The 22,235-nt window shown below is 44.0% G+C and overlaps 1 protein-coding gene and 1 long non-coding RNA gene across 4 annotated transcripts; one reads left to right on the top strand and one right to left on the bottom strand.

Moving 5' to 3' along the window:
- Positions 1 to 882: 882 nt before the first annotated feature.
- On the bottom strand, positions 883 to 17,862 carry mecp2 (methyl CpG binding protein 2). The gene is made up of 6 exons (XM_024293055.2): positions 17,743 to 17,862; positions 10,999 to 11,152; positions 10,128 to 10,324; positions 9,855 to 10,048; positions 9,645 to 9,766; positions 883 to 7,947 (listed from the first exon to the last, which is right to left on the bottom strand). The coding sequence occupies exons 1-6, from the start codon at positions 17,772 to 17,774 to the stop codon at positions 5,758 to 5,760; spliced, it is 2,889 nt and encodes a 962-aa protein (XP_024148823.1). The 5' UTR covers positions 17,775 to 17,862; the 3' UTR covers positions 883 to 5,757.
- Positions 17,267 to 20,977, top strand: LOC112159161. 3 transcript variants are annotated; one of them, XR_002921436.2, is made up of 5 exons: positions 17,267 to 17,574; positions 19,973 to 20,235; positions 20,334 to 20,539; positions 20,686 to 20,751; positions 20,852 to 20,977. It is a non-coding gene; the product is annotated as an uncharacterized LOC112159161 (long non-coding RNA). The 3 variants fall into 3 exon arrangements; XR_002921434.2 differs by having other exon boundaries at positions 17,278 to 17,574; positions 20,686 to 20,973; XR_002921435.2 differs by having other exon boundaries at positions 17,279 to 17,574; positions 20,334 to 20,531; positions 20,686 to 20,973.
- The last annotated feature ends 1,258 nt before the right edge of the window (positions 20,978 to 22,235 follow it).

Raw genomic sequence — 22,235 nt, 5'->3', positions numbered from 1 at the left:
TTCCTCCTGAGTTCTCCTCTTAAATCCTCACAAAGTCTGTTAGTGAGGAATGAAAACACTAGGAAGCTTCTGACAGCGATGAGAAGAGCAGGTTTGAGTGTGAGGATGAAGAGCTGCTGCCAGGAGGAAGAAGAAAGCTTTAGGTAGAGACTCAGACATCCATGACCAGGAACATCTGCAGGAGGCTAAGACAGACTCCGCCTCTATTTAGAGAAACACTTTGGTCTGAAATTTCACAAGCAGAATAACAGGTTTGGTTCATTTTCACATGGATCGGATCAGAATTTCTAAACATCTCATTTTCTTTGTTCGGTTCTGTGGTTGTTAACAATGGGGGTGTGTGAAGGATGGGCACCAGCACCCCTCTTTCTCCTCAGGGGGCGGAGCTTCAGAGCTTTTCAGGCCCAGATGCTGATGAAGACATGATGAAGCATTTCTGTTGTGTTCTCACTGTTGAACGGACAGAAAAAACATCAGATTTTCTTTCTAAACGTGGATATTTTGTGTTTTTACCTGCTTTTAGTGTGTAGATCCTCATGAATGAAGCTCCTGATGAGCACTCACCTGTGGTGGGAGTTCAAACTCTCACTGACCTCCTGACTTCAAAGACAACTGGATCTTAAAGGTCCATCTCCAACCTTTACATTTTTGTTTTTTGTCGGAGCCAGCAGGTCAGGTCGGCCCTCCTGGTGATTCTCATCCTTTCTAGGCCGGTATTGGTTTAAATTCTGAACATCAGTGAACTTTTCCTTATCGAGACTCTTAATTATTTTGGAACACACGAGCTGCAAAGATGTTTGCTTCATCTCCACGAGGTTCTCCGGCCGTGTCCACTGTTGGAGGGGAGAAGGCGAGTCGAGTCAATCAGCCACACAACACACGTGAGGGGACACCAAACGCTTTTAGTGAGAAAGAAAAATAAGAAAACAGATAAAAACTAGTTTGTCTACAGCAATAGTGAGTTCTGGAGTTTCACTGAACCAGAGAAAAGCGGAATATTCATCCTGGATATTAGCAACTATGAAGTCACTGCACATCACTAAGTCTAGAAACACAACATGGCTCAGCTGACATGGTGGCTTCTGGCAAGACGCACAACAATATAGGCACTAAACTCAGGAACATGCAATATGTTGGCTGGTTACTGCAGTCGAGGTCGGTCCGATCCGGTTTAGAGCGGGGCCCCTATGAGGACACTCGACTGCCAGTCTGAAGAACAGACCGAAGAGGAGGATCTCTGAAGGTTCAGGGCTGAGAGTCACAGAATCCCAACAACATGTCTGCAGGAAGATGCTAGAAACGACGGATCTGAAGGTTTGAGTCCCTATGACAACAGTCTTGAGTATAACTAGAGACCATGTATGCGTAATGGAGGACGTATCCTAATGAAATACTTCTAAATTGTAACATTTTAAGTTTATAATACAAGTACACTGCCTCACTTTTAGTATAGACTAAGTATACTGTAGGACTACTTTTTACCTTACAGGAAGTAGGTCCTGGTTCAAATCCCAGCTGGGACCTTCCAGTTTGCATGTTCTCAGATTTCTCCAAAAACATGCTTCAAAGCTTCACTGGTGTCTCTAAATAGGTGTGTGATTGTGCGACCCTGCATCAGACTAGTAACCTGTTCAGGTTGTACTCCGTCTTCACCCAACTGTTGCTGGGATAGGCTCCAGCAACCATGTGACCCTGAAAGGGATTCAACAAGTTCTGAAGATGGATGGATACAAAAAAAAAAAAAGCGCAACACCTTTTAGAACACATTAAGGCACAAACAGCACCCACTTCCTGTTGGTGTAATTGTGGGTACATTGACTCAGTGAAGAGGGACTGACAACACAACCGGACTCAAACCTCACCTAGCTGGACTCCTTACTCAATAATAAATTGCAATCAGACGTATGGCCCAAGGGCACAAAGTCTTGAATCTGAAGCCTGATTGGCAGACGGATTGGCGACCTTCACTGAGCGTCCGGCTCAATGAACCCCATAGATCAGCCAGTTCTGGTCCAGAAGATCGAGACGGTTCACGATGTGGCCACAAGAGCAAAGCTCCTCCTTCTCCTTCATGATCAATTTTCAAAGAGTTTGAATTTCTATGAATTAAAGGGGGTGGCATCCATACCTCACTACCAAATCCCAGTCTCTGATTGGTCGAGTGGTTTCACTTCGTTTTGAGGGTAGGGCCCTAAAACGGTCGTAGAAACTTGTGCAGTGAAACATGAACAAAAGAGTTTGGAACACGGAAGCCTGAAACGTGCACTCACATAGACTTTTCATTGGAAGTTGCCGCTTGAACGCACATTGCCGACAGCGATGTGAACATAGCTCAAGGTCAGCCGTCATCTTACAAGTGAAGGAACCAGGACTTCCTGTAGAACCCTCAGCAAGAACATCCCAGCGTCTCATGGATTTCTGCCAGTTCTAGTCAACACAGACGGAGGAATCTCTCTCTGAACATCCTGACCGACTCCAGGAGATCTTGTGCTTCTCCCTCCATCAAAACAGGAAACTAGCAAAGCCTGAAACTGTGAGTTCAGAAAGTTCTGAGCAGAGATGGTCACGGGAGCCTCAAGGCTCACGGGAAGGCTGCACAGGACGCTACAGCATCCTGTCACATGACTTACTTACTGCTCTTCACTAAAACCATAACACAAACTCTCCACAGGAACAGCCAGGCTTTTGGTGTCTCTGAAGCCTGGGTTCTGGTTCCAACAAAACCTCTTTCTCATTTGGGCCACAGCTATTTGTCAATCAGAACCGGGCCTTCATTGACCCATCATGGTTTGGAGGAGTTTTGCTGCTACGCAGTTTCATCGCTGAAAAGGAGTTCACTTCTCCAACCTAACATGGAGTTAGTGCCTTCCACAGAGTGACGAGGAGTTTTCCTCTCAACTTACCTGCACTGTCAGGTGAGTCAGACTCTTTCAACCACCAAACTCTCAACGTGAACTGTTCCATGTGAGGACGAAGGTTCTAAGCAGAACCTCTGAGGCTGAGCGTGACCCAGAGGCAGATCCTGTGACTCTCAGGCTGAAGCTCAGACATTTCTGTTTGCACGTGTCAAACCACACGCCAGCTTCTGGTTTGATCGGTCTACAGGTGAGCAACGTGCAGGTGGATGATTGTAAAGTGGAAAGTGGGGGGAGTGATGAATGAGCAGCCCCCCACACACACTTCCGGGTGGGTTTGGTTTTTAAAGTGCTTCCTTTGGAGACCAAACATCATGAAAACAAACAGACTTATGATGAGCAGCTCACAAAACTCCTGGAAGACGGCTGGCATCCTCAGAAAAGCAACCCGCCCCCCCAGTTTCTGCATGGGGGGGCGGAGGGCCTCTGACATGCCAGACCATGAGGGCGCTTTGTAGATGCAGAACAGGGAAGGTCTAAGATGGGACGGCCTTCTTCCTGCTCAAATGAGGTTTAAAACCGAGGAAATAAAATATTAAATTAAAAAAAAAGTGAGAAGGAAGCGTTTTAAGGTGCAGAGGATACGGTGGCCCTGAAGGGCCAATCCCAATAACAGATCTCTCAACACAAAAACATATTAAAGATCACAATGACAGTTAAAAAACAAAACAAATAATGACAAAACAGCATTACATTTTATAAAGCAGAACTAAATTCCATAAGAAACCTTAAAGGTAGGTACTATGGGACATCACTGATTGGATGACGACGTTTCAGTTTTGAAGAAGAGGAAAAACAGAAAGATTTTTGACCTGAACTGTCAACACATTCTCATCGCCAAGACGTCACATGTTGACGTTTGGTTAAGGAACCAAAAGGTCTCCTAATTTTAGTTTTACCCCTTGGGTTAATACGAGACAAGAGAGCCTTCAAGCTCAGCCACAGAGACACAGAAACACTGTGGAAGTGGCTGTCATTCAGACACAACCCCCTTTACCGGAAAAATCTTTAATAATAATCATATAAACCCGAGCATGGAGACACGGTCACTGACATTTTGGAGAAATCTTAACAATAAATAAACCAGATTTCTCAACATCATCTGTGTCTTCCTACATTCTAATTGAGATATCCACTGACATCGTTCCTTTTAGCATTATCCTAAAAACATTAGCTGGTAGCTCCTCCCACATATGGCAGCGTTAAGCTCAGGAACACATTTTTTGACAGGCGAGCAGCGAATTTGTTGCACGACAAGAGAGGGGCGGGACACACGAATTTGTGGCACAAATTCTATGTGAATGCACCTTAACACCTGAAGTGTCGCCAGTGATGCTTAAACACAAAATCTTTAACATACTGTAGATTCTACACAAAAAGCAAGCCACTTCTCTCCTTCAGAATCTTCTGGAATTATCGTGTTAACGGTTAAAAAGTTACAGTAAATCAAAGAACAGAAACACTGGCGTTCCGGTGTAAAAGTTAAAAGTCCCATTAGTTCTCTTCCTTTGACCCCTCTCTGGGGGAGGGGTGAGCGGCAGACACAGTCGTACTCAGGAACCATTTGGTGGTTTAACCCCCCATTCCAATCCCATAATGCTGAGTGTCAAGCAGGGAGGCACAGGGGCCCAATTTTGGAGACTTTGATATGACTTGGCCTGGATTTGAACTCACAACCTTCCAGTCCTAGGGCGGACACTCTACCACAAGGCCACTGAGCTGGTTAAAGGGTTAAAATCACGGGTCCCCAACCTCCAGTACCCTAACGCAGTTCCGGTACTGGTGTTGGGTTAGGGTACCAGTACTGGGTTTAGGTACAGCTATTGGACATGTCCCAAGAACCAGTCCGGGTCCAGTATTGCTTCTAGTACCGCGTCCGGTACCAGGTTAGGGTACCAGTACTGGGTCAGATGCTACAAGGACCAGTCCTTGTCCCGTACCATATTCCGAGGGTTGCGGACTTGTCCCTTGATTTTACGAACATCCAGCACGTCAAAAAACGACAAATTTGGGACACACAAAACATCAAAAAGTGGCGTAGAGCGGTCCTTCGCCAAACGTCAAAATATGACGACTTAGGGATGAGAATGTGTTGGAACTGTGGGAAGGAATTGATTCTCACCAGACTTTTGAAGTGGGCGTGGCCAAAAGCTTAAAGACATTGTTGTAAGATATCACCATGCCAAATACCTTCCAGTTGAAAAGAAGAACAAACGGCGTCATCCCATAGTACCGACCTTTTAAGGTTTTCTATATTTTTGATTTCTGAAAAATTACTTTTGTTTTGCAAAACATTTATTTTTTTTTTTAATGGTGCTTCAATTCCTAAAATGTAATGTTGTTTTTTTTTCTCAACTGTTTTGTTTTTTTTAATTGTGTGAAATTTACAGTTTCTGCGTTGAGTGATTTGGCCTTCAGGGCCACCGTAAGACGGCGCCTCACATCTGCTCTGAGGCCTTCAGGACCATCATCACACTCTGTCAGTAACACAAGAGTTTAAAGCTCTAGAAAACAGACAAAAATTGCTGACAAACAAAAACTAAACAGGTTATATTCTGGAAGCAACATCTCATCGGAGTAATGCGTTAAGCGTCACGGTTTCAAACCCCCGCCTTTCCCACAGAGACCAGCGGGACACAACAGCTGCCTTTTGATTATATACACACACACACGCACACACACACAGAGTTTTGTGTTGACTCTGGCCGTCGCTACAGACCAGCGTCCTCTCAAACCCCGACAGTCGAAACAGAAGCTGCGCTGCTCCTTCAGGCCTGCGAGGCGCCCCACCCCCAGCAGCCTGGCCACAGTCCTCCCCCCGGCTCTGACTCCGTCCGACCAATCAGCTAACCCGCTCGCTGACGGCAGTCCTCGACTCCACGGTCTCTTCCCGGCTGGGACGGGGCACGGCGGAGACGATGTCCTCAGGCAGCCTCGCCCTACCGTCGACACCAGCCACAAGACCAACCCCCGCTGCCCCGCTGGCTCCCGGGGGGGTGGGAGGCACTGACGTGCTGTTTGACTCTCTGTTCTCAGGTGCTGTGATCGGCTCCCCCCGCCCCTCGGCCCTCACACCCTCCACGCCGGCCTCTTTCCGCAGAAGCTGGCTGTCCCGGCTGGGCCGGGTGGTGCTCAGGTCCTGGGGCTCAGTCTGGTGAACGGGGACGGGATTGGTCGGAGTGAGGGTGGGGGGAGACGGGTGGAGTGCATGTGGACTAGTTAGCTGACGGGGGGGCTCAGGGTGTTGTATATGAATCCTCTGGAACTGGGGCTGCACTTGAGAATGGAGCACAGACGGTCTGGAATGGGACAGGGGGTGTCTAGGCTGGGGTCTGCACTGCGGCTGGGTTTGGTGTTGCAGAGGGGGCTTTATCTGTGGTTGGGGCACTTCATGCCGAGATTGGGGTAGAAGCTGAGGTTGGGAAGAGGTCCTGACCTGGGGTTCGGAATGGGACTCCATCTGAATTCTGGACTGTGGAAGAGACTGTGTCTGGGAGGGGGTCCTGGAGTGAGGCTGGCCCTCAAGCTGTGATGTGGTCTGAGTCTCTGGCTGAGAATGAAGCTGGGTCAAGATTCGGGGTTGGGATTGGACTGAGGTTCTAGGCTGGGGCTGAAACTTGTGCTGGCCTTGAAGTTGGCCCCTGTACTGTGTTGGGGTCCTGGTCAGAGGTTGTGACGGGGCTCTTGGTTGGGGCTGAGACTGGGGTTGCGTTGGGGTCCTGGTCAGAAGCTTCGACTGGGATTGGACTGGAATTCTGCTGTGGAGTTGAGGCTGAAGCGATGACTGGGGTGGGGACTGTTGTCTCATCTGGGAATGGGTTTGGGGTGGAGCTTGTTTTAGAAGCGGGGGTGCTGTAGGGGGTTGGGTCTGTGACTGTGGGTGTCTGGTTTGCTGTGGATGAACCTGTGGCCTGGCTGTGGATTGAGACGGGTCCTGAAGCTGTGTTCTGTGCTGAGATGGGGAGTGGGCAGGTTTGGACTGGAGTTTCTGACTGTTAGACTGAGGGTGACTGTGGATTTGGGTTGGGAATCTTTGGGCTGGTGGCTGGGCCATGACGTGCCAGGCAGGGGAGGACTGGGGGACCACCTGTTGTGTTTGGGCTTGTGTCTGACCGGGAACTTGTGACTGAGGACAGAGCTGAGGCTCAGGGTGCAGTTGAGAAACACGAGGACGAGGCTTGGACTCAGACCCAGGAACGGATTTCGGTCCAGGAAGTGGCCCGGGTGCCACCTGCCGGGAGACTTCGGAGCTGGGCTCAGGCCCGCAGTGAGGTTTGACCTCTGGCCTTGACTTACGGGAAGAGTCTGGGTGTTCAGTGACTGGAGAGAGAACAGGACACGGCCGCTGGTCTAACCCTGCAGCAGAGGCCTGTTGGTGGCTTTGATGGTGGTGTTGGTGGTGTTTGTGAGGTGGTCTCTCCTTCCTTTTGTGGCTTTTGGCATGGCCAGTGCTACTTCTGCCACCTCCTCCTTTATCCTCAGCGACTTCTGGTTGTCTGCTGCCTTCATCCCCTGTCTTCTCCTTATGCTTCCGCCCCTTCTGTGTCTGCGGCCCACCAGTGCTCTTCAGTGACTGTGACTGGCTCTGTTCAGGGGGAGTTTCCTGAAGATCCAAACTGGAAGCCCTCTCTGTCGTTCCTCCCTCCTCCCCTCCCAAAGCTTTCACTTGGCTCTCAGCAGGAGTCACCATGGGCGTGTGAACACTCTCCACTTCCTCCACGGTCTCCCTTGTTTTGCGTTTTTTAATGGGCAGGGCGGTTTCCTGGACAGTTGGTTTGACAGAAGACTCCTTTCCAGCTCTCTGTTTGGCCTCAGCAGCCAACATGGCGGCGACGGCGTAGCTTCCTGCTGCCGAACTGCCAGACGATGCCGCAGAGGAGGTGGATGCTGTCGCAACTGCTGCTGCCGTGGAGGACGACGCCGGTTTTCTTCCACGTTTCTTAGAAGGCGGTTGAGGTGGAGGTTGGAGCTCCTGCTCAGACTTCCTCTTTCTGCCAGGGCGGGACTTGGAAGACGGGACAGGAGATGCCACCTTCAGAGGAATAAGCAAATCAGAGAGAAGCATTAGCTTTTACTTAAGGAGTAACACACAGAATGTAGTGACATCGCCTGACTTCCTTTAACCTGGTAGGGATGTAGAGTCACCTAGGTCAGGATACATGTATTTGGAAAATGTTAATTCAAACTCAAGTTCATTTTAAAGACTGCACAGCACAAAGACAGCAAGAAACGCTCCAAACAGGCACTCCGATACAACCCAAGATTCTGATAGTTGAGTTTCTGCATCAGTTTAATGAGGCTAAGCTTTGTGAACAGTACTTCTACGACGAACCATGTAAGTGACCAACAAGGTAATCTGTACTGTACTGAGCATCCAAGTGGATGACTGTCCCACACTGTGTATGCAGTCTAGAATGAGGATCATAATTGATGGTTATTAAACCAGCTGTACATTGGAAACATTTTTTGTGGTTTCTGGTGACATCTGCAGGAATAAAAAGGTAATTACACCCAAGTGTCAATGGAACAGTGTATTAATTTCACCACTAGAGGGCAGACAACATTTTCTATGCTTCTGTGGAGAAAAGAAGACTCTTGACGACATAGTGGGACAGCTACAGTTGTGTCTTTGGAAATGGCAGTGTTGTGCCAAGGCACATTCCCCCTGCCAGAATCTGTTTCCCTGCTCTCAGGCATTGTTGATTTGTTTTGTAAGGCTCATACTTTGTCCCAAACAGTGTTAATTGAAGGTAGACAATTACAACATACTTTATTCTGGAGCTTTGGGTAGTTTATTTGTCATTTTTGATTTATTTCCCCACATATTCTATGTTAAACAATGAGAGAGGGCACGGATTCTGTCGGGTCGCTGCTGATCTAGCCTACCAGAATCTTTCCCTCCAAAAACTTTGATGTAGAAGCAACTACTATTTATTAATTGTTCATTGTTACATATATAAAAGTATGATAAATATAAAAATATGACAAAAAACTCCCAAAAGTTTCAGAATAAAGTCTATCTGTGACAGTTGGGCAATCAGGAGGAAACCCAGATACAGGAAGAAAAAATCACTAGAACATTAAAGGCAAAGTCCAAGGGCTTTAATTTAGCCAAAACAGCTAGAATGTAACTGAAATCTTAGCATAATTTTTTTTCTCAAAATGTTAGCGGAATGGCATTATTACTTTCAACTTTACTACACTCTGACTCCATTTATAATAAAGTAACGATTAATCGACTATTAAAGTAGTCGTCGACTACTTTAATAGTCGATTAAAAGTTGATTAGTCGACTAATTGTGGCAGCCCTACAAATCAACGATGCCAGAGAGCAGGGAAACAAATTCTGGCAGGGGGAATGTACCTTGGCACAACACCGGTGTAGAAAGCCCTTCAGTGACAGGGAGCTTCTATAAGAATGTCTGCTGAAAGTATCTCACATAAACATCATTTTGGTCTGACGTTGACCAAAATTGATGATATTTCTGCATAACTGTACAAATGACACTCGGTCATTGAAATTGTTAAGAACAGTATTTCAGTGTTTATCCATTTTTTTCACCAAAATTGTCCCCCAGTCTAATGTTGAGTTCTTGATTTGGTCCTCTGCTACGAAAACTTTGAGAACCCTGTCGTACAGGATTAGCATGAGCAGATGGACAGCTGCAGTTCTCTGCAGGACGAGCTCTAAACCGCTCATTACAGAAGTGAGGGAGCAGAGCAGGTTACCGTGGTTCCAGTGGAGCTCTCTGCCTTGCCAATGGGCATTTTCACCAGGAGTTTGCCTGGGGTCCTCTCAACCACACGTTTCATGGCCACGCCCTCAGTAGCCTGGCGCACCTTTCCGCTACCTACGCACAAACAAAGACAGAACTGCCAGAGTCCAGGAACAGCTGATGCCGTTCAGCAGATCCAGGTTACTTCTTTTCGCCTGAGTACCTTTGGGGCGCCCACGGCCTCGCCCGGATGGCTTTACCACTTTTGGTTTTTTGGGAGAACGTTTTTCCCGCCGGGAGGGGCTTCCGCGACCAGTGACGGTGAAATCAAAGTCATTGGGGTCAGTGGTGGTGTCCCCGATCTTCTGGAAGTATGCCAAAAGCTCCACCTTGGAGCGAAACGCCTTTCCCTCTGAGCTGCAAGGCAGAAAAACCCAAACCCTGTCAGTGCTGCTGAGTTTACTGATTTGATTAGCATGCAGTGGGAGGAGCTTACTTGATCAGGTAAACGTCAAACTTTCCTGCGGAGCGTCCGGATTTCCTCTGCTTCAGTTTGCGGGTCCAGCCCTGTGGAAGTGTGGGGTCATCATACAGCGGCCCACGATCTCGAATGACTGAGCGCCGCTGCCTGGGAGATTCCTCCGATTCAGACGGGGGTCTTGGTTCTGAGGGACCGGCCTCTGGCTCAGCCTCCTGCAGGGAGGAAGAGGACTCTGTAGACAAAGTCAAGGCCCGGGGGCCGGATCCGGCCCTCCAGATCACTTTATTTCATTGTTATTAATGGCCCGAGTAATGTGGTCATTTCTAACTCGTATAATTTAGAAAAAATATATTTTTATGGTAAATATTGAAAGTTATTTAAGTTTTAAGTTGATTTATTCTGAAATAATATTACTGGCTTTTGTAGATCTATGTGTGTTTTTATGTTTATATATATGTGTATTATGTTAATATGCTACATGCAACTTTTTTTTTTCCTTTTTCTGGTGCCATGACAGATTCATTTATCCCTCTGGGATATGAATAAAGTTCGATTCAATTCAATTTTAGCTGGCTATCAGCTTCAGCGATTTCAGCTATTAGCTTCAGTGATTTGAGCTATTATCTTCAGCTATCTAGCATCTTCAGCAGTCAAATTCAGTTTACAGTATTCACACTAGCATCATCTCAGATAATGCTATTTATCTAGTTCATAATTATGTTAAAAAGTTTCTGTTTAAAAGTTTTGAAAATGTATTTTTAGAGTGTTCAATAAATGTTTATCCTGTTCGGCTGGGGTGTCATTGAGTTTGACATCCCTGCTGTAGACCCAAACCTGTTTAGACCCTTTTGGACTGTGCTGGCCCCAGTCGGGATGCATTTTTTACCTGGCTCTGTGCTGGCAGCCTTTTAGCTGAGTCGGTTCTGACCGCTCCCTGCTCGACATCAAGACGCTCTCGATGAGTCTTCTTGGAATGGGACTTGTCTCTGTTGGGAGCCTGGGGCTCGACTGGTCCCTCCGGGCTTCCTGGTTCTGGCTCCCTGAGGAACCCAAACATGATATCTGTTAACTTTGGTCCCACTGAGGAGGAACGCTGTTGGGGTTTTGACTTTTGATCCCTTCATCATGACGTTCCCCAGAGAGAAGTTGATATAAACAAACATGGCCGTCAATGACTTGCTTCTGGTTCCAATGACATGAAGTCAATTCAGTCGCCACTTTCTCCCAGTACGGATGCCGCCATGTTGGATCCAGACATCATCAGTGAGCAGCCATTGGTTCGACTAACTCTGAGTCAACATTTCTATGGCAACCACTTTCACCAATCAGGAGTGAGCCTGTTGGACGTCCACACCCCCACCACTTGAAAGCAGGCTCAGGAGAATCTGTCAATCAATTTTCGATGCAAGACCGCCCACTTTTATTGAGGCTTCTGATTGGTAAGTTGATAACTTGAATAACTTGCTCGACAGAAGAAATATAAAAAAGGATTATCAAGAACTATCAGAATAAGATACTGTATATTTCTCCAAGTATAACCATTGACTGTATATGACAGGAGTCTGCAACCTTCCACATGTAAAGAGCCAATCAGGTTAATTTCTCACCAACCACAACTCAGCAGGAGCCACAAAGTCTTAGAATAATAAGACGCACCTTTGTGTTTAAGTTATTTTTACTATTATGGTCAAAATCAACAAATTATTGTTTATGTGCATGAATAAAACTTTTCTGAATATGAAATCGGTTATAACTTTTGACATGACTCCCTTTCAAAATAAAAGACAGGATCACCTCAATGCAGTTAATGCTGTGGTAGGTGGTTCAGCAGTAATTAAAAAATGACTATATCCAGTTTATTTTATTGATTTTGTAGAAATTAATAAGTGCTAATTAGTGACCCTTACTGTGTTTTCCAAACCATATGGAAAATATAACCCTTGAAACAGTCCACTTTCTAATCCAGCGTGTTTGAATCTTGGTTGCGCTTACTGACCACGAGTGCGAATTGCTTGAATACTTATTTGTAAGTAACTATAGTATAAGCGTGATAATGCCATTTAATGTGTGCATTATCAATAATAAATGGACTTAGTGGAACCGTCAGAGGTGAAGCGGTTCCATGAATCTTATTTTAATTGTCGACTAATCACCAATTATTTTTTCAGATTAGTCGACTAATCGGGTCATGCACAAACTAGATGTAAAACAAACATCTAAACCACCAAAAGCTTTAAATTAACTAAAAACTATATATATAGCATTACAGGCAATAATGCTAGTGTGAATGCTGTAAGCTGAATTTGGCAGGTGAAGATGTTAGTGCTGAAAGCTGAAGATGCTGAAATTGATGGCTGAGAACGCTGAAGCTGATAGTCAGCTAAAATATCAGTTAAATGCCAAATTAGCCTAAAAATAAAAAAAAGCTAAAATTAGCTAAAACAGCTATCATGTGGCTGGAATATTAGCTAAACTCCAAAATAGCCTAAAAAAAACCTCAATTAATGCCAAAATAGTCCATAAATCTAGCAGAATGCCATTATAACTTTCAACTTTACTACACTCCTAATCCATATAATATAAAGTAACGACTAATCAACTATTAAATTAGTCATCGACTATTTTAATAGTCAATTAGTTGTTGATTAGTCGACTATTTGTAGGATCCCTATATACATGTAAGGGATAATGCCCGTCATCAGAAATTATTGGCATCCGCCTCATCCAGTAGATTCTGATAATGCACACCTCGTCAGGCATTATCCCTTACGGGCATGAGATTAAAAATGCGCTTTGCTTTAACCATGACAGTAATAGAATATTCCCAAGAAAGAAAGAATGGTGTCGTTGTCAACAGAGCAACACGGGAGCGCTGCGTCACACTACTACAAGTTTCCCAACAAACTGTTGACTCCAGGAGGATGATGGATTCAAGATTCTTCCCATCTGATTTCTGAGCTGGATTTGTCCCGCACCCCCCGGGTTTAAACATCTGTGTCTGAAACTGTGTTGCTGGTCTGTTGGCGCATTAATCAATCCAGCCCCCCAGCTGAAGTCGGGGTACTTCAATTATCTGCACAGTCAGCGCTTCCCCCCTCATCGTCAGGAGCCACAATGCTGAAGGACGCAGAACCCAAAATCTGATTTTTTTTGTCCTGAATTCTGATCTAAACAAGTGGAGAGCATCACCTTTCAGTTTGTCTTTAGTCTTTGTGTCACCATCTCTTTCTGCTGCTGTTTGTCTTTCTTCTTCCTGAATGTCTGAGTCTCTACGTAAAGCTTCTCCAGCTCTTCCTCCTCCGTCAGGAGCTCCTCTACCTCGCACTCAAACCTGCTGCTCTCGTCGCGATCGTCTCATTCCTGATTGGCTGTTTCCAACATGGACGAACAGGAACAATGAATAAGAGAACACACATCTACACACAGCTGACCGCAGCTCTGTAGAAAGAGCGTGACAGCATGTATGTGCTGCACGCTCTTAAGAACTTCAACGTTTTCATGCATTCACACATTTCCCCGACGCGTTGTACACTAAAATCCAAACTCAGCTTTAGAAATAAGGTCTCAGAACAAACAGACTGGAAGAAAAATCTCATTTTCTGACCAATCCTGAAACAGAAACACCAAAAAGACTGAATGCTTTAGGAAACAAAAACCAGAAGACAAATTGAAACAAAGCTCAGACGTAAACACAGACCAGAAAAAACAGAAACTTGAGTCAATTCCACCACAAAACATAGACTGGAGTAGAGACCAGAATCCTGATTATCCCAAAGTCAGTAATTTGAAGAAAAAAAAGGAGGGGGGGGGGCATTAACTGTATATGAGAACTGGACTGAGTGAGTGTGCCATCACCCATAGAAAATGACTTGCTCCAGGGTTCAAGAAAAGGAAGTCAATTCAGTTGCCTTTTTCTTTTGCAATACAGCCGTGTTGAAACCAGACATTAGTCGCGTTTCCATTAACTCTGAAATTTCGCAAATTGGAATTTCGATAATAAATTCTCCTAATGGAAACGCCACAATTTCTAAACAACTGGCTTTTTTCTAAAAAGAGTTTTTGCACTGAGAGGAGGTGGTATTTGGGATGTATCGAAACAGACATTTTTCGCAAAACTGTAATGGAAACACTTTTTTCTAAATAGATCCGCTTCTCGGTATGAAGTGTCTGCTCTGAGCGGAGCGCTGCACAGCCGGCGCACCGAGAGGTCCCACGGCGTCACAGCTCTTTAGAAACTGCGGGTCATACGGAATCGCCAAACTCCTCCTCCTTTCCTCATCACTTCATGTGCAGACGCACTTTTGCAGCTTGGAGCCTGAAGTCTCATGAGTATGAGAGCCGTGACAGAAACTTGAATTTATGATGTCGTGTTTTCAAACAGCAGAAAAACCTCCAGACGCTTCCCTGTTAGAGTTCTTTTCTTTTACCCGCTGAACAGACTTCTCTCTCTTCAGAGTCGAGCTGAGCTGCACGCGCCCCAGAAAGAGCTGTGACGTCACCCAAATGAACCTTTTAGTGAATCAAATAAAAAAAATACTTGTTCTCATTCATCGCCCTGTTTTTAATGACTTATCGCGTACGTTGGTTTGTGCTTTATCGCAAAATTATGATTTAATGGAAACTGTCATTTCGAAACTCCTAAAATTTCTATAAAGTTTTGCGCAAATGTGTGATGGAAACGCAGCTACTGTCAATAAGCAGTGATTGGTCCAAGTGTGTCTGAGTCGACGTTTCTATGGCAACCACTCTTGCAAATCAAGAGTGAGATTGTTGAGAGGCCACGCCCCTACCACTGAAAGTGGGCTCGAGGTAAATCCGTCAATCAAATGTTCTGAATGTTTGACGTGAGACCTCCTACTTTTATTGAGGCGTCTGATTGGTCAGTTTATACCTTGAATATCTATCAATAAAGAAATACAATGTCTTGAAAAATTAGGTTTATCAAGAACATGTTAAAAAGGTTTTTAAGAAAGGTTATTCGGACAAAAAGAATGACCGAGTGACAGCTGTTTATTGTTCCATGGAAGTCTATGGGATTTTGGCTCTTCCTGTTCAGAAGGCCAGGGGGGAGGAGTCACTCAGTCCAGTTCTCCTATGCAGTCAATGACCAGAACATGGGGTAGAATCTCAGACCACTGCCAGACCAGAACAGAGTCTGAAGTCAAACACACATGAAGAATCAGAGACTGATCTCGATCAAAACAAATTAAGGAACAAAAGATAAAGCCGAGCACTGGAAGGGACCAAATCCCCATTCCAGACTACTGTGTAGCAGCATGGGTGTGCGTCTGTTTGTGAGTCTGCATGTTTTTCTTTTCTGAGTGTGTGGCTGTTTGTGGGTGTGAAAATGAAAGAACACAAACAGGAAGTGATGAACCGGATTCACTGCACATGCACACATCGTGTTGCTTATAGGCACTAAAAGGCGATGCTTTTTCTGTGGTCTCATGCAAACGCGTTTCTGGTTTCTGGTTCTGGAAGACCAACGTCCCGTTAAGTCTGGTTCAAGTCGAGTAAAATCTAACAAAAATTGGATAAAACAAGTTTAAAATTAGGTTCAAGTTGTGCACATTTAAGATAAAGTTAAATTAAAACCTATAGCATTAAGTCTGGTGTCTAGGTGAGGTTACCTTTGTGAGGGTCTGGTTAAATAACTTTTAGTAGGCATGCGCGATTGTACAGCTTAGGCACCGGAACTGTCTGCAAGATAGTGTACATGCAAGTACATATAGTGATATTATGGTCCAGAATTTTGTCTTTAACTTGCTTCTGGAATTTTTTCGATCCATGGAGTGTAAGCTAGGAAATTTTGCAGACAAAAATTTCAATTCACAAAACCACTCGTCAGTTTTTTAAGGGACGTTGGTTGTCGTCTAATTTGGTTACTAGTCAATTACTGTTGTTGTTTTCTCCATCTCCAGCAAATTTAATGAGAAAATAACAAGTAGCAGATACTGTATTTATGTTCGCAAGCCTCCGTGTCCAAGAACTGAACGCTGAAACATGAGGTCACGTGACCAAATTTAGCCAGCTGATTGGCTACAGCTAGTGCTGCCACAAACTCTTACTTTGATGGTCGACTAATCACCAATTATTTTTTCAGATTAGACGACTAATCGGGTCATGCAAAAACTAGATGTAAAACACACATCTTAACCATAATTAGCTTTAAACTAACTAAAAACTAGATATATAGCATTACCTGCGATAATGCTAGTATAAATGCTGTAAGCTGAATTTACCCACTGAAGATGCTAGTGCTGATAGCTGAAAACGCTGAACCTGATAGCTGAAGCTGCTGAAGCTGATAGCTGAAAACGCTGAAGCTGATAGCCAGCGAAAATATTAGTAAAATGCCAAATTAGCTTAAAAAAATAGAAAGAAGCCAAAACAGCTAGCATGCAGCTGAAATATTAGCTAAACTCTAAAACAGCCTAAAAATAAAAAAAAGCCTAAATTAGCCAAAACAGTTAGCATGCAACTGAAATATCAGCTAAACTCCAAATTGGCCTAAAAAAACTGAAAAAATCGTAAATTAGCCAAAAAACTAACATGTAGCTGAATATTGGCGAAACTCTAAAGTAGCCTAAAAAAACGTAATAAATGCCAAATTAGTTCAAAAAGCTAGCATAATGCTAATATAACTTTCAACTTTACTTTTCTGCGACTCCATATAATATAAAGTAAAGACTAATCGACTATTAAATTAATCGGCAATCAGTCGACCAATCGTGGCAGCCGTAGCTGCAACCAATGTCTACAAGCATACAGGAGCAGATTTCTGTATTGTTATTGGATAATATGGAAATTAATATTGATTTAATACCAAATTTATGATTTATTTCTTGCAGTTCCTTTGACTAGCTTTGCAATGATATCTCCCTTTTGTTGATTGGACAAGTAATGAGAAAGTTATGACACTTTGAACATTCTTATTTTTGTTTCTGGTCACAAAAATGTTGGAAATGTCTCTTTTAGCCCTTTCCGGGGATATAGAGATCAGACCAATCCACTAAATTTTAACATTTTAGTCACATACCAACTTATAGTCTCATTAAAGTTTGTTGAATCCATAACAAAGTTTGCAGACAGTGTGGTCAAAGTCAGGCTAAAGTCAGGTTCACCTGCAATGACAGACGCGGCACAGTCCACACAGGGATGAGCGCGCGGGAACACGCGTATGTGTGTGCGGGGGGGCAGGTCACTCGCCACCCCTCCTTCTTTCCTTAAAAATACCGCGCGTGCGTGCGTGCGCGTGCAAGCTCAGAACCTAGCAGCCGTTAGCTGGCTGGCTGCACGCTCCGCGCGGCGGGTGGAGCCGCTGCCGCTAAGCAGAGGGGGGCGCTAGGCTCGGACACTCCGCCGGCGACCTCCGGGCTTCCTGTGGAGTTGTACTGAAGTGAACCGGGGAGGGCAGCGCCAGGCAGCGGGCTAGGCTAAAGCTTAGCTCGGCTCAGCTAAAGTACGGACTTAGCAGCAAGTTGGTGACGTATTCGCGCTAACCCCGCTCCGCGGAGAGGGCCCGGGGTAAAAAACAACGCACTTTGATTTGGATAAAACGCTTGAGAGTCGGGACTAGTGGAGCCGCGCGCGGTGGCGCTGTGACGGAAGAAGAATATAAAACACTTACAGCCTCTCCTCCGCGCTCTCCACAGCGGCCATTTTTATTTAAATAAATAATTTTATATAAAAAAAAAGACCAAACAGCCCCTCCACCGCACCCCGCCCCCTCCGTCACAATACACATCGCGAGATCTGCGCTCACTAAGGTTGAATGAAGCTGCGCATTAACGTTGTGGTCTCGCGAGAAGTGAACTCCATGACGAAGTGAGGGGCGTTCAGGGTCAGCTGGACTGTGGGAAAAATAAACGGCATAAACCCGCTTTTAGAAAATACAAAGACCGATTTATGGTCAAAAATCAGCCATATCAGTTTGTAAAAAGTCATCACCGGACTGAAACTTTGAAGTCACGATAGACCGCATGATAACAACAATATGAGCACTGGGATAAGGACAAAACTATGTTTGTTTTTGCCTAATTTTAATTTCAAGTGGACTTTTTACTGGTATAACGAATCTTGTGCCAGAGAGGTTTTTGTCATCCCTGGTTAGAATCAACCACAAAATAGAAATATGTGCTTAATGGAGTACACTTTGAAGATGCTTAGGTGTGTGATTTAAATGACAAATTTGACATTTGAAGCTGACATTACACTCACTGAATGTTACCTAAATGTTTCACTCTTAATCCTAAATTAGCAGAAGCATTTGGATTAAATAAAAAATCTGACAAAATATAAAAGCTGTTCTGGCTTTTTAAAAAAATAAACTAACTGAAAAAGATAAAACATTATTGTATCAATGTAAAATCAAAAATTTCCAATAACTGATACAATTGCTTTTATTGATGCTAAATTATGCCTATTTGAATGATTTACAATATTGTTTTTGTACATACATTAAAAAGAAAAAACTAACAGGATGCCTAAAATGCTTTTGAGTCCCACTGATATATTTTCAAAGCGTTCCAAGTGGTCTTTTAATTATGATTAGGCTAAAATCTAAAAAAAAAAATAAAAGTTTTGTTTTTTACGACATGGATTCTGCAGAACAGGAGGCGTTCATTAGAACACACCTCTTTTTGGGTGGGAGTGTTGGAATGCAGCAACCCCGCCCCTCCTTCCCGTCACCCATAACTGAGGTCTCTTTTTACCCACTTTCAGCCCCTCACACCCCTAAAATAGCACCAGTGGTACTGCAGAAATGGTGAGCAATATTGCCGCCGTCCAGCCGTCCAGTTTTGATCCAGATACCACCTCAGACGGGGAAAACAAAGACGTTCATGTATAGCACATGTCAAAGTCAAGGCCCTGGGGCCGGATCCGGGCCCCTGGGCAATTCTATCCGGCCCTCCAGTTCATTTTATTCTATTGTTATTAATGGTCTTGTGCTTATTTTTAACTTGCATAATTTTGACAACATATATTTTTATGGAGAGTAAAATATTGAAAATGATCGTAGGTTTAAGATGATTTATGCTGGAATAATTTTCCTGCCTGTTTTTTTTATAATTATGTTAAAAAAAATGTGGTTTTAAAATTTAAAATGTATTTTCTGCTAGTTTTTGGACTATTTGGCACTTACTAAGATTTTTTAGGCTATTTTGAAGTTTAGCTAAAATTTCAGTTACATGCTAGCTGATTTGGCTAACCTATTTTTTGTCATTTTTTAGGCTAATTTGGCATTTAGCTAATATTTTAGCTGGTTATCAGCTTCAGTGTTTTTAGCTATTAATTTCAGCATTTATAGCTATCAGCACCAGCATCTTCAGCGGTCAAATTCAGTTTACAGCATTCACACGAGCACTATTGCAGGTAATGCTACATATCTAGTGCATAATTATGCGAAAAAGTTACAGTTTTAAAGTTTTAAAAATGTAGTTTTATAGTGTTCGATAAATGTTTATCCTGTTCAGTCCGCGATCGATGGGTTTTGGCCTCTTGTGCGATTGAGTTTGACACCCCTGATGTATGGGGTCAAACTTGAATCAGCTTTAAAAAAAAATGAAAAACTAGATTGTAAATTTAAAAAAAACATTAAATAGTTTTAAATTTAAATGTAAACTTAAAGGAATTATTGAAAATTTGAGAAATAACATTGTAAATTAAAAAATATTTTTAAAAGAAATGTTGAAAATGTAAAAAAAATATAAAGAAAATTTGAAACTTGAATGTAAAAAAACTTTAAACCTTAAACTGTTACCAAATGAAAAATATGAATGATTATTTATAACAACTGCTGGTCTGTATTTTCAGCTTTTTGTTTTTCGTTTCTTTCCATTTCCTCGTTCAATCCTCAGTACTTTTCTACACGGTCCGTCAGCGCTCAACAGTCCCGTACACACATTCATACATTGATGGCGGCTCCGCTGCTGCACACTGGTGTCAACCTCGACCACCAGAAACAAAGTCGGGTTCAGGATCTTTCCCATGGACACCGACAGCATGGGCAGGAAAGGCGAGAACCAAACCTAACAGAGCTAACAACACAAATTGCTGTTGAGCGTATGGAAGACGGACTGCATGGGGGAGAGGCTCCTTACCAGAAAAAAGAGTGGTGAAGGTAGACCCCCACCCACCCACACCCACCCACACACCTCCAGCCTCAGGTTCCTGAGGAAGAACACTTCCTCTCTGCTACTTCTTCATACGGTTTTTCAGCGAGGACTGCACTGCTTCATCCAGCAACATAATTCACCTGAACTCCGAACAACCTGTCAACAGTTTCTTCTAAAGTGCTCACCTGACACCCCCCTCCCACCCCAACACTTGACTTGGAGTCTTCTACCAGGTCCTCTCCAGAGCAGCGTGATGCTCCTGCAGGAGGAGGAGCTGCTGAAAGGATCATCTTCTCCAGAGGTTTAGAGGTTAAAATCTGTTCTCCCAGATTTCATTTATAGTAGAAAAATGAACCACTTTTCTTTCAGGAGTTCAGTCGTCATTGCATATTATCTCTGCTTATCTTTAATCGTTCAGATTCAAATCAAAGATATTGGGTTTTTGTGTGCTGCAGGTCTAAATGATGGAGCTGAAAGTTCATCTTGACTTGAACAGGCTGTTAAATTCTGTCATTATCCAGGTCAGCTGTTTTTAGGCCAAAGCTCAGATGAGCTCTTCTTCGGTTCAGCTCTGTCTGTCTGCGATCAGCTGGTTTGCTTTCGTGGTTTTTTTGTGTGCAGGCTGACGACGGCCCTTCCTGCACCCCCGGCATGGCGTGGGAGTTCATTGATTAACCTATACGGAGTCTTTGGAGTGGGACCAGGCTCTGCTTCCTTTGGGGGCATTAAACCTTTGGGTTGGATCCAGTTGCCCTCTGGTTTGGTTTATTTTGTCCCCCTGTGGGGTTTCATAAAACGGTGTTGTCTTATAGTCTCCCCCCCCCGATGAAAAAAAACAGTTTTTTTCGTTTTTAAAATGTATATGTGGCATTTTTCTTCTGAAGGAGAACAAATATGATAAGAAATCATTACAGCATTTCCGAGTGTTCATAAGGATTTAGATCAGAGTCATGGACTTAGAGACACTTGGTGGATGATCTCTGAGTTTAATCATTGAAATAAATGAAGCTGAAAGGGTGACGAGCACATCGACTGAAGTTTGGTCAGGCCACCTCAACAAGATCAGCGAGGAAGACTGAGAACAGTCCGAGAAGCTACAGACAAACCGAACGAACAGAAGGTCAGTATGCAGCACCTCACACGATCCGCATGAAGCTGAAGGCTTGGACTCTGTCAGAAACGAGTGGAGCCAGACCTGCAACCTTCAGGAGAGGTAGAACTCTACTCCAAAAACAGGAAGTCACAGACTGAGCTTTCACGGCAGCTCCCCCTGATGACAGCTCAGGAGTCGGCCCCAGAGGAATCCCTGCTGTCAAACCTGAGAGGAAGTCTTCACCCACAACTTCCTGTTTTAAAATAAAAGTTTTTTAGCTGTCAGACTTGAACAGTGGAGGCCCGTGAAGGTTTCTGGACCTCTGTGCCGCCGTCGTTTCATGAGCTTGTTTGTTCACCAGGGGGCGCCAAGTGGTTCCACTGATACCTGAACGTCTTCTAGTAAAATGGTCCGACGGACTAGTCTTTTTTACAAGGACAGCTCAGATGTTCACCCTGAGGAACTCCTGTTACACCAGCCCAGCCTAATTCAGCAGGTTTCAGTGATGATGCTGAGAGTACGTCTGCTGACAGCCGGAGAATTTGATTTGATCAACGGGGATCAATGCAGAAGGGTCATTCATGAATTTCTGTTTTCTGTGTTTCACAGCTTTTACAGACATTTCAGAATTGTGAGGTTCACTATGCTCACATGTTGTAACATGTGTTGCGTGGGGGGGGGGCACAACACCCAAATGAGGAACAACACATACCAAATATGTTCATTTACATGTTTGAACACAAAAAACAAAACAGAAAACAAATAATTAAGAAGTAAAAGAATTTATATTTTTGATTGTCTAGTTGTTGTTTTTTACAGATTAAAGTACAGCGATGTTTAAATCAGAAGGAGGTCAAAGACAGACAATTATTAATGACCTACTCCAATGAAAATGATGTCTTGTAGTATTTT

This window comes from Oryzias melastigma, linkage group LG7 (genome assembly GCF_002922805.2).
Source record: "Oryzias melastigma strain HK-1 linkage group LG7, ASM292280v2, whole genome shotgun sequence".
NCBI lineage: Eukaryota > Metazoa > Chordata > Actinopteri > Beloniformes > Adrianichthyidae > Oryzias > Oryzias melastigma.
Note: the sequence above shows the minus strand (reverse complement) of the source record. Positions and strands in the feature narration are given on the sequence as shown.

What these genes read in the sequence shown, in the direction of transcription:
- mecp2 (XM_024293055.2), bottom strand. Translation starts at nt 17,774, where the DNA reads ATGGCCGCTGTGGAGAGCGCGGAGGAGAGGCT. An exon ending in GAGAGCGCGGAGGAGAGGCT is followed by an intron (nt 11,153 to 17,742) that starts GTAAGTGTTTTA and finishes TGGGTTCCTCAG; the next exon opens with GGAGCCAGAACCAGGAAGCC. An exon ending in AGGCCGTGGGCGCCCCAAAG is followed by an intron (nt 9,767 to 9,854) that starts GTACTCAGGCGA and finishes GTTTGTGCGTAG; the next exon opens with GTAGCGGAAAGGTGCGCCAG.